The 12,091-nt window shown below is 33.9% G+C and overlaps 2 protein-coding genes across 3 annotated transcripts; one reads left to right on the top strand and one right to left on the bottom strand.

Moving 5' to 3' along the window:
* Positions 1-1,870: 1,870 nt before the first annotated feature.
* Positions 1,871-11,513, top strand: LOC119500987 (hemoglobin subunit beta-2-like). Of its 2 annotated transcripts, none has more exons than XM_037791051.1 (3): positions 1,871-2,032; positions 2,224-2,446; positions 11,294-11,513. In XM_037791051.1, the coding sequence occupies exons 1-3, from the start codon at positions 1,941-1,943 to the stop codon at positions 11,420-11,422; spliced, it is 444 nt and encodes a 147-aa protein (XP_037646979.1). In that variant the 5' UTR covers positions 1,871-1,940; the 3' UTR covers positions 11,423-11,513. The 2 variants fall into 2 exon arrangements, with proteins under 2 accessions (XP_037646979.1, XP_037646978.1); XM_037791050.1 differs by lacking the exon at positions 11,294-11,513 and adding an exon at positions 2,536-2,757.
* On the bottom strand, positions 4,027-4,853 carry LOC119500999 (hemoglobin subunit alpha-2-like). Its single transcript, XM_037791068.1, has 3 exons — positions 4,692-4,853; positions 4,401-4,608; positions 4,027-4,244 (listed from the first exon to the last, which is right to left on the bottom strand). The coding sequence occupies exons 1-3, from the start codon at positions 4,784-4,786 to the stop codon at positions 4,116-4,118; spliced, it is 432 nt and encodes a 143-aa protein (XP_037646996.1). The 5' UTR covers positions 4,787-4,853; the 3' UTR covers positions 4,027-4,115.
* Positions 11,514-12,091: the final 578 nt, after the last annotated feature.

Below are 12,091 nucleotides of genomic sequence, written 5' to 3'. Positions count from 1 at the left end.
CAGTGTATGTGAATGTCATCAGCTGACAGGAAGTAAACATGGACCCAAGCTGTTGCCAGGCAACGCAATTCTGTTGCAATTCCGTCGCAATTCCGTCAAAATGCGCTAAAACGGAGCGTTTCAGACAGAGGGTAAATACAGGCATATTCAAGGCCGACAGTATGAGGAAAATAAAGTTGTTTTTTTAACATAACAGCATGTAAGATGTTCTAGTAGAAACACAAAATACAAGTATGAACCTGAAAATGAGCATAATATGGGACCTTTAAGTGTTTAATAATAAGTGTTAAATAAACAACCAACTACAACATTAAAAATTAACCTACATAAATAAGGAAATAAGCAGGTAATGTACACCACTTTAAAGCAGGAGCTGGTAAATGTGGAGCTAAGTTCTATAATAATATAACTTATTTTATTTGTTGACTATATTTTGCATTATTAATCTGAATCTGCAAAGCTTTCCACCACTGTTCAGAGTAAACCCCAGAAATAATGTGGATCACTACATTATACCTGACTTTAATGTCAGGATGTTTCCCAGTGCAGCTACATTGCTGTGGCACATCCATCACAGGTCCTTTCATAAACATTATACATCTTAAGTGAGGTGGGAGGGAAAATTTAGATTTAGGGATGATGCTATATAACAAAAAACATAAATATAGGACATATATTTTGAACTCATGAATGATTAATGACATCAAAAAGCAAACGCTTATGAAATACATAAATGCATTTTAGTTAGTATTTATTGACAGTCTATATATAATACAGTCTGATAAATGCATGGGCTAAATTGAGTCGACAAAGGGGCATTTATCAGTTGTGATTTTGCAAACATGATTTTACACTGACTGATAATGTTTCAATGTCGTCTTATAATATAAGACAGACTACACATTATCCTCATCATGAGCAGATTGTTGCATTAACTGTGGAGCGCCCTCTACTGGATTTATTATGTTTAATATTTATTGCAAACAGATCCATTTAACACAACGACCATGAACGCCTCACATTAGACTACATAGCTTGAATAACATTAGTTATAAATATATATAACTCAGCCTGGAATTTGCTCCAAAATGACCTAAAATCAAAGAGCTGGTATCATTAAATATTTTAAAATTTAAAATTTAGAAGCAGACTCTCTATGGCATGCCAATGTTTTTAGCCCCCTTGTTGTACAGCTGACTCCCAGAAAAGTTCATTTTCGTCCCCCCATTTGTCTTTAGATAGTTCTCTTTTAATGCAAATTTGAGTGCTTTTAGTGTTTGTGAATTGTATTTTATCTCTATTTGTGTCAATGTGTCTGCAACTTTGTGTTCTTGCTGCTGACCGTCTTGGCCAGGTCTCCCTTGGAAAAGAGGTTCTTAATCTCAATGGGACTAACCTGGTAAAATAAAGGTTAAATAAAAAATATATATATATATATCTGTGTGTGTGTGTGTGTGTGTGTGTGTGTGTGTGTGTGTGTGTGTGTGTGTCATCTAAGATAAGTCAGAATAAAAAGAGTAGTAAAAGCCAATTATTTGAAAAGTAAAATTGGTCATTTTCATGAGAAAATTGAATCAAATGGGACCCCATCCTTAAACAGTAATTCATTTTTAGTATACTGCATGCTGTTGTCTTCTTTTGACAGCACACAAGCAATATATCCTTTATTCCTGATCATGGCAGACATGTTGCTTAATGTAATTACAGGACCAGCATTATATCTATTCCCACAGCATGGGGTCACAATCTAAGAATTGCAGATTCCTTATCAACTTGGCAAATCCTTAATTCTCGGCCTGCCCACTTCCCCCACCCCCAACCAATGATTGGATTGGATTTTAATCACATACTCTTGGGAGGAGTTAGATGGTTTCTTTTAAAAGTTGCATCTGGTACTGACCTACACAAGTACTAGTGACACAGATCTAGAGCCAGCAAACATGGTTGAGTGGACAGACTTCGAGCGCGCAGCCATCAAGGACATCTTCTCCAAGATGGAGTATGATGTGGTGGGCCCTGAATCTCTCACCAGGTGAGACATCTTTTTCTGATCTTATGTGTTTACCTTTAACATGAATATGCAAAAGCATGAGGCATTTAAAAAAAAAAAAAAAAAAAAGTGTAAAAAATATACATAATAATAGAATTATAATTTAATGCATGACTTTTACTTATTATTATTGTAAAATTGTGAGTTATGCATGTTTTTACTTGTCTCCTCAGGTGCCTGATCGTCTACCCCTGGACTCAGAGGTATTTCGGCAACTTTGGAAACCTCTACAACGCAGCTGCCATCATGGGAAATGCAATGGTGGCAAAGCACGGAACCACTATCCTCCACGGTCTGGACCGGGGAGTGAAGAACATGGACAACATGAAGGCGACCTACGCCGAGCTGAGCGTGCTGCACTCAGAGAAACTGCACGTGGACCCCGACAACTTCAGGGTAAAGATGTGGAAACTATTCATGATCAGCAATTAATGACCAACCTTTCATGTTGTTGATGTTTTTTTCTGATGCTTGTTGTGTTGCAGCTCCTGTCTGAATGCTTTACCATTGTGGTTGCTGGTCGGTTGGGTAATGCCTTCACTGGTGAGATACAGGCAGCTTTCCAGAAGTTCCTGAACGTGGTGGTGGCCTCTATGGGAAGGCAGTACCACTAGAGAGCTGCAACAGAAGACCATCACATTCTGATCATCAAAAGCTCTTTGTTTTTGTCTCAAAACCAAATAAAAACAATATGCAAATCTAACAAACTCTTTTGTTTTGGTCATGTCTCAAAGGCGTACATAATTAAGAAGCATATTTAAGAAGTTGTTGCCTGTGTCTTTCCCCCTTAAACACAGTTTAAAGGTCAAAGGTGAAAAGCCTTTGTCACACTGTGTAGTTACGTATGTTCACTGGTGGAGGAGGTATTTAAATCCATTCAAAGTTTCAATACCACAATGTAAAAATAAGACAAGTAAAAGTCATGCATTAAATTATAATCCTATTATTATGTATATTTTTTTTACTTAAATAAAAGTACATTAGTATCATCAGCATAATGCACTCAAGTATCAAAAGTAAAAGTACTCATGTAGAATGACCACTTTCAAAGTGTTACATTATGATGTATTATAATAATTATACAGGGTATTATATGTATGATTATTACATTATAAGATTTCTCTCTGAACTGTTGGAGAGGCTAAAAATGAAAATATTCAAGGAAAGCACAAATCCCAACAGAACTACTTTAGTTTGAGTTTAGTTTATTAGCACTAATGAAGTGACAAAAAACTAAAGTATATAAACAACACACAGCATAGATAGATAGATAGATGTGCATGGAGACCCCGCGTATTACAATTTATGGTAATACAATATAAAAAATAACTATATCTACTTGTAAATATATACACAAATATATAAGAAGAGCTAATAATAATAATATGACACATTATTAATCACCAGTAGTTAAATATTGATGCACCAATACTACTACTAATAATAATATAAATAATAATAATAATAATAATAAAAAAATATTCTATTGGTTTTATTATTATTTATTATTTTTATTATTATAATACATCATCATATAGCATTTTGAAAGCCATTCTTCATAACGAGTATTTGAGTGCATAATTCTGCCTAATAAAAACTTTGAATGCAGGACCTTTAGCCTACTTTTCTTATTTTTATATTGTGACATTGTAACTTTGACAAAAGCGCATAATGCCACTGAACAGTAGGCTACATTTTTGGCATATTGAGATTACTCTTTATACAATATGTTGTTGGAATAAGCTCTTATTAATACTGGTTTTTATTTAAAATCTTGTTCTTCGGTTTAATGTGTGAAAAGTCTTTAAAATGCTTCTGTATTCATTCTGGCATATTCAAATTCTGTTTTAACCCTGATTCATAAACAGTGTAATTGCTTTGTGTGGAAAAAAACCTTCTGAATTTTTCCAACTTGAACTTGAGACCATTTTAATCTGTATATCTGCACGAGAGAAATTCAACACCACACAAACAAAAAGTTTGATTGCATTTGATCTTTTATTATCATATTCAGACTGGCTGGGTGTTTATCCTGCATGCATGCTGTCCGTCCTCTGCTGACAGTTTATCTGTACTTTTCAGACAGGGCACGAGCCACGGCAGCCAGGAACTTGTCCATGGACACATGGGCCTCAGGGGTGAACTCCACGGGGAACATGATGGACAGGACAACAAGCATGCAGTGAGAGAGGAGCTGTGAAAAGAGCATATAGTGGAATTAACATAACGATCATGCATAAGAGTGTATGACACCAAATATGAAGAGGCCAAAGAACACCAAACTAACATCTGGTGTGTCACTGGTTTTCTCTTCTATCTCTGTGCTAATCAGCATCACTGAACTCTATACCTTGAAGTTGGCAGGGTCCACACGCAGAGTGAAGGCATGCAGCTCACTCATGTTCAGAAGACCAGCATTCAGGTCGTCGATTTTGGTCACAGCCCTTCCGATTCCACCCATCACAGTCGATCCATGCTTCCTCACCTGCGCAGAGCCGGGGTTCAAGTCCGCCCAGTGGGAGAAGTAAGTCTTGGTCTGCGGATACACCACCAGCATCCTGTGGGGAAGAAATGTGAGTGAGTGAGTGAATAAGTAATAAAAAATGAAGAGATATTTTAGGTGCAGGTCAGTCATTTGTACCTGCACAGAGCATCGTTGCCGATGTCTTCTGCCTTGCCAGACACTTTATTCCAGAAATCCCTGACTGTTTCCTTGTCCGTGACTGAGAGACTCATCTTGCCTGATGATTGTTTGGTTCAATGGCGATCAGCAAAAATTTGGGCCTTTTATACATGAAACAGGGCATGGGCATGCCCGGGCACCTCCTAGATATGATACAGAATAGCTGGACAGCTTCCAGATTTATGCTGGAGTCAGCATGAGATAAACTTCTCATGAAGACCACACCACAAGTTAATGATAAGTCAAATCCTGTTCATTTATGAAACTGAAATTGAGTGTGCATACTTTATTATTGCTATTGTTGTTGTTGTTGTTATTATTATTACAATTTATTATATATATATAACCAAGTTATTATTATTATTATTATTATTATTATTATTATTAATAATAATAATAATAATAATAATAATATTGAGTCTTTTTAAATAGATTAAATCTTATATAACATAATAATAATTGCAATAACAATTATTGTTATTATATTTCCAAAAACATAAACTATAGTAATATTTTGTATTCAATATTTAAATATTACTATTATGACGTGATATTTTCATTTATATATATATATATATATATATATATAACTTTTGGCATTTGCTTAATGATGTTCATGAAGCAGAAGACCGCAAGAAAAACTGTGACTTTAGACACAGTAAAGCTGATATTTGCCAACTTTTTCCCTTTAAAATGTATTTTTCATGAGCATTTAATAACAACAGTTCACTCTGTGGAGCTTTCTTTTTATACTTAGGCAACCTGAACTGTTTCCACTATACTTATACCAACAATAACAACAACAGTATTATAATCAAAACATTGTTTTGTTGATTTATTTTAATATAGGCAACGGTGGTTCATCTTTAATCTCATGTTCTTCCTCTGGGCTATCTTTTTTAATGATAATTTATCCCCTGGTACCACATTTCATCAGCGCTATTGTTCCTCATTGTGTGTCTAAAGACCAGTCTTGATATCTTTTTTTTAATCTCAAATACATGTTTTGGTGGTATAATTACAGACAAACAACTTGTTAGATTTGCTTAATGTTTTATTTGCTTTTGAGACAAAAACAATATATATATATAGTTAATAATTTCCAATGCATATCTTTAAAATCAATCAAATTGATCACAAAAAAAAGAAACAGGCAAGGAAGAGTTAAACATTTTTAAATGAATGTTTAAATGAATTGGCCATAAGCAATAAAGGCTCCTGTGTTCGAGCTCAATATGCTGTTACAGATTTGAGAGTAAACAAGACCCTGAAGTTGCATCTTTCAATAGGCCGAAATCATTTTCAATATGGGCCAAATCCAATTATTTTTTGTTCTTATTTTAGATTATGGTAATTAAATTCGAAAAAATATTTATAACTCTGATTTTACAGCTGTTTATCCACAGACTTTTTTTTTTTTTTACTTTTCCCGAAATTAAAACTTTTGTAAGTTTCATTGTTTACAGCAAATCACCAAAATAATGAATATATTATAATTAATATATAATAAATATATATATAAATAAAATATATATAATAAATAAAATATTTATTTAAAAAAAATCAAAATGCTGTAATTTAGAGAGGAGATATGACAAACAGGCGAATCTACGGTGTAAACAGTCCTACAGTCCTATTGATGACACCAACATGAAGACTATAAAGGTCATTCGTGGTGAAGTTTGTTGCCAGTTACACGCTTATCTAAAGGGCCTTTAAAGGGTGGATCCCTTCAGAGCAACAGGGGAAGTACAGTATGCAGCTGATACAGACGGAAGCACAACCAACATATCTCAGTGTGTTGAAGCTGTAGTTTAATGTCTGTTTCATTAAATTGCACCTGTCTAATATGCATTCAGTAGAGGAATTTCTTTAAAGCTTTATTAGACTGCTGAGAACCACTGGTTGTTCCACAAATACAAATGGCTCCATATTTAGCTTCAGATCCACTGTTTATGCCTCATAAAAACCTGTTTTTCTGTGACAGTGGTCGCCCCCAGCAGCTACCAGCTACCACCTTCAAAACATTTTGAAAAAGATATCATACTAACAATGATTGAGTTGACTGAATTACAGTTTTCTCAGCATATGAAATTTACATAATTAATTTGATTGATATCTTAGCAAAATATTACAATCCATAAAATGATATTGCTTAAAAAGAATAGCCTCCTTTTATATTTTTAAAGATACTGATTTAAAAACCCATTTGACTGTGATTGAAAACTTAAAACTCATAAATTCTAAAGGGGCAAAAACTATTAGATTATTTAGACATTTCAAATTTATTCCAATTGTTTTTTCTTTTCATTCATCTTTTCCTTTCCTTACATTTGATTTGTAGTATAATTAATTTTATTTTTATATTATTTTTATACTGTGAAATACATTTACTGAATTTTTTGTAATGAAAAATCTGAACATGTTTATGTAACTACTAGCTACCAGATGATTCGGCTCAATAAAGTATAGGGCGGAGCATTAAGGACAACAATAGACTGATCACATCTGGAGACGCTCTGTCACACAGCCAGAATGGGCAGATGTTGATCGAGCATCACTGCAGGGGTCTAACGTACCACTCACCTTTACCAGGTTAAATACAAAATCTATTCCACCATATAGGCCTATTAACGCTTAACAACCTAATATCATTTTCAAGAGATCTATTTTCAGTGTATTTGTAAAATGATATTGTAAGTCTAACCCCCCAAAATCCCTCACAACAGGCCTCTCTTCTTTCATCCAAGTGGCTCATTAAAGTTATTCAAACCCTTATTTGACATATTGGCCCTGTAAGTTGATACAAAACTTTTAATAACTGGTGTGTCTACCTGATTGAAGTGTATTAATAAGTATCTATTGACTGCAGATATGCCATTTACCCCCATTTCATGCTTGGAACACATGATACATTTCTTAATGTAGACCATTGACCATACCTGCTACAGTTACATATCATATATTGCTGGATTCAGCACAGTCATACCATTCCAGAAAATCCTGATTGGTGTTTCTAGGAGAATCCCAGCCAAAGCTACCTAAAAGTAAATGAATACATTCATCATAGACCTTCAAATTTGATACTACCGCTTATTGTACTTATGTGTTTGTAGTACTGTATTTCCTCAACGCATCAATATATTCACATTCTGTTTCTTCACACATGTAGAGGAACCCCCTGGCCATTATCACATAAAATTTGGGATCAATCAGAGCTAGCATTATGAAATTACATGAGCTTTGGTGTACCATCTCCCATTCGGCCTGGCTTCATTTTGCGCTTTTTCTATTTATGGGTTATGTCACAATATCTGTCAATTTAACCATTTTTGCAGTAAAATATTTTTATACAAGAATCCATTTCATATATGGGAGACCTAGGAGAATATGAAAATCATTGTTGTGCTTTGTTCTACCTCCGGTAGGGGTATCTCAAAATTTTGGGTGTCTTCCCACAGGCCTACTGACGATGACCTTTCATATACAGTATGACAGAGAAATGAATCAATACATAACTACGAGATTATCTAAAAAAAAAATCATAAAGAATATTACTCGACATATTCGTCTGTAAACACTGTTATAGGATTCAAGTGCATCGCCTGTACCAAGGCCCACTTTGTCATGCCCAAGCATGCATGAAAAAACACTCAAGTTTATCCAACAGAAATCCACTTATTTATTGGATTTCTCACATTTGCCTTGATGAAGAACTACTAAATGACGTTAGTAGCGACTTGGCAGTGACTTAACCCAGCCAACCACAATGCAGTTATTTTGCTATTGGCACAATTTTTGAAAATTCAAATCATTGGGTTGGAAACTAATATCAAATCCAAAATGATGAGCAGGTGCTTTGATACCACAACTAACACTATGTAGTTTCTAAAGCTTTCTGATGCTGTTAAATGTTTGATCAGCATTGTTTATAAATGCACAAATAACAGACACAGACAGACATATTTTCAACTTCAACATAGTTGTCTATTGAGCCCCTTATACTGCACATTAAAGAGATCGTGCTTGACCATTAATGGTATCGGAGCTCCACCCAGTGGACTTGCAAAGCAAACGTCCATCTCCTTTCCACCATCATTGTAGCCTACTCATTATATTGCTCCATCTTTCCATATTGTAAGCATATTTGTAGTGGCCATTTGTTGGAAAAAAAGGCCACTGACGCACCATGGGTGTGTGACAGGCCAAATAATCCATTGTGTATGCAAAATGTATGTGTTTCTGATGGGGTATTTATCCAAAAAGCAAGCAAACAAACGAGGCACGAAGAAAACATGGCTTTCTTGTTCTGGTAAAAAAAGAAAAAAAGCTCACCCAGGTGCATGCTGGTCCTACCTGCCTACCTACCTATATAACCGCAGGTGCCCACAGTTTTACCCAATTCATAAACAAAAGAAAACAAAATACTAATTACACAAATGATATATAATATATACACAGTATATATATATATATATATATATATATAGGCTACTAAAAAAAGAAAATGATTAAACTAAAGAATAAAACACAATCAGAAATTGAATCTAAATAAAGTAAACATCTAGAATAATAAATCAAACAATACTACTTATTAGTAAAACAACAATTAAATACTAAAAACAAATAAATGGCTCCTACAATATTCTTGGTCCACGGCTTATGACTATATGAGATATCCAAAAATCAGCTCCCAGGTAACGGCATGACTATCAACGTGATGCACTGCATTGCTGGATAAGGCCAGGTGTTGTATAGAGTTAAATGAACCTGCACAGCCTACTGATTTATACAGCAAAGTAGGCTACTGTTTGAAAACAATATAATCTGCTTTGCAATGTGGATGCATTATTAAACAGAGGTATATTTTATTAGCTGCCGATAATTGCATCACCTTCTTTCTCAGGCCAGGTGAGTTACATGTATGAAATTCACACTGTCCAGTCAAAAACAGCCCAAAATAGCAGCTGGTAACATCGTTTGATCAAGTGTCTGAAAAGGTGCTTAGGTGGGTGCATTATTTGGCAAAATTGATTTTACTGTGAATTTAAGCCTGGGATAAGAGATGCATTCACGTTACTTTGTCTCTAGAAACCTACAATAGGGGTCAAATGGTTTTAACATCACACATTTTAGAAGGTTTTGGCTTCATGTAACTCTAAGAAAGGAGGGTATGTAAACCCTTTGCTGAAAAATGCATTCCACATCGTAACTTTATCTCTAGAGATCTGTGATTTATATGCGATTATCAGCACATCGTTTGGGCTATTTTGGCGCGACAGTGTGAATTTCATTTAATACCAATTTAAGGTGAACTAACAGGGAGCTGTTCAAGGTCCTCTCCTCCCTATGAAGAGGAACTGCTGGAGGGCAGCAGCTCCAGCCGATCACTGAACATGTTTAATTATTCAACTATTGATCTTCTGGAGTAAAACTAGTCTCTCTTGGTATTGTGATTTTCTTTGATTTCATGTTACTTCTTTTTGGTTTGATTTACAGAAGAACTTCTCAAAACATTTTGAAAAAGATAGACTTACAATGATTGAGTTACTACTCACTTTTAACAATCACAGTTTTTCAGCAGATGAAATTTAGATAATTAATTTGATTGATATCTTAGCAAAATATTACATCCATAAAATAATATTGCTTAAAGAATAGCCTGCTTTTTTGCTTTTAAAGATACTGATTTAAAAACATATTTGACTATGATTGAAAACTTAAAACTCAAAAATTCTAAATTGGCAAAAACGACTAGATTATTTAGAAATTTCAAATTTATTCCAATTGTTTTTCTTTTCATTCATCTTTTCCTTTCCTTACATTTGATTTTACTTATATTTTTATAGTATTTTTATACTGTGAAATACATTTACTGAATTGTTTGTTATGAAAAATCTGAACATGTTTATGTAACTACTGGACCAATGGATATCTTTAATACTGAGCCGCTACAACCTCCAAAAGATCGAATTGCTATTCGAAAGTTTTAAGAGGTTAATTCAAAATCGATACAGTGTTCTGGAGAATGTATCGCACAACATAATATCGCGATATCGATGTTTTCTTAAACCCCTAAATATGACAAAAGTCGAGAAAGTACAACAATCTAAAACACATGAAAGATTTGGCATTATCAGTGAAATAACACAGCAATGAAAACAATCAATGTTAAAAGGAAAAAATCTGAAGTCTGAATATACGCTGTCTCAGAGCTCTAGTTGTAAAAACGGTTGTAATTGAAGCTTTACTTTAGGTCTATATCCTCGACTGAAGCGCCCTCTGCTGGTGATTTGATATGAAGTCGGTCTAGAAGTTGAGGGCTCTAGTCCACAATTTTTTTTAGTAGCCTATATATATATATACATATATATATATATATATATCCTGATATATATATATATATATATATATATATACACACACACTCAGAGAAACTGCACGTGGACCCCGACAACTTCAGGGTAAAGTTGTGGAAACTATTCATGTTCAACGATTATTCAAGAAACGACCAACCTTTCATGTTGTTGATGTTTTTTCTGATGCTTGTTGTGTTGCAGCTCCTGTCTGACTGCCTGACCATTGTGGTTGCTGGTCGGTTGGGTAATGCCTTCACTGGTGAAAATCAGGCAGCTTTCCAGAAGTTCCTGTCCGTGGTGGTGGCCTCTCTGGGAAGGCAGTACCACTAGAGAGCTGCAACAGAAGACCATCACATGCTGATCATCAAAAGCTCTTTGTTTTTCCCTCAAAAGCAAATAAAATCACAAGCAAATCTAACAAGCTCTTTGTCAATGATGATGTTCAAAACAAATTCTATATTATGACAATACACAAACAAAAACAGTGACCTTTAGTTTATAGAGGAACAAATATACTACATATGCATAACATTAGAGCAACCATTTCATTCTGCAGTCTATTCTGTTATTGTTTATTAGGTATATATATATATATATATATATATATATGTATATATATGTATATATAAGTATATACATATACATATGTATATGTATATATACATATGTATATACATATACATATATATATATACGTATATGTATATATATATGTATACGAATATATATATATATATATGTATATATATATATACACACATATATATACATATATACACATATATGTGCGTGTGTACACGTGTACATATACATAGCATATTATATATAAAATAATATATTATATTACAATATATATATATTATAATAAATATATAAATATATATATTATATACACACTGTATATAAACACACCCTATGTTTTCACATTAAAGCTGATGTGTTTATACCAAGTTTTATTTTAGTAAAATATAAGAAACAACCTTATGTCCCCGTAATTCT

Source organism: Sebastes umbrosus, chromosome 14 (assembly GCF_015220745.1).
Source record: "Sebastes umbrosus isolate fSebUmb1 chromosome 14, fSebUmb1.pri, whole genome shotgun sequence".
In the NCBI taxonomy this organism is placed as follows: domain Eukaryota; kingdom Metazoa; phylum Chordata; class Actinopteri; order Perciformes; family Sebastidae; genus Sebastes; species Sebastes umbrosus.
The sequence above is the reverse complement of the archived record's forward strand: the minus strand, read 5'-3'. Positions and strand labels throughout refer to the sequence as shown.

Excerpts from the sequence above, each read along its gene's own strand:
- LOC119500987 (XM_037791051.1), top strand. The coding sequence starts at position 1,941 with ATGGTTGAGTGGACAGACTTCGAGCGCGCAGCCATCAAGGACATCTTC. Across the intron at positions 2,033-2,223 it reads GGCCCTGAATCTCTCACCAG|GTGCCTGATCGTCTACCCCT; the intron begins GTGAGACATCTT and ends TTGTCTCCTCAG. Across the intron at positions 2,447-11,293 it reads TGGACCCCGACAACTTCAGG|CTCCTGTCTGACTGCCTGAC; the intron begins GTAAAGATGTGG and ends GTTGTGTTGCAG.
- LOC119500999 (XM_037791068.1), bottom strand. The coding sequence starts at position 4,786 with ATGAGTCTCTCAGTCACGGACAAGGAAACAGTCAGGGATTTCTGGAAT. Across the intron at positions 4,609-4,691 it reads GGCAACGATGCTCTGTGCAG|GATGCTGGTGGTGTATCCGC; the intron begins GTACAAATGACT and ends TCTTCCCCACAG. Across the intron at positions 4,245-4,400 it reads TGGACCCTGCCAACTTCAAG|CTCCTCTCTCACTGCATGCT; the intron begins GTATAGAGTTCA and ends CTCTTTTCACAG.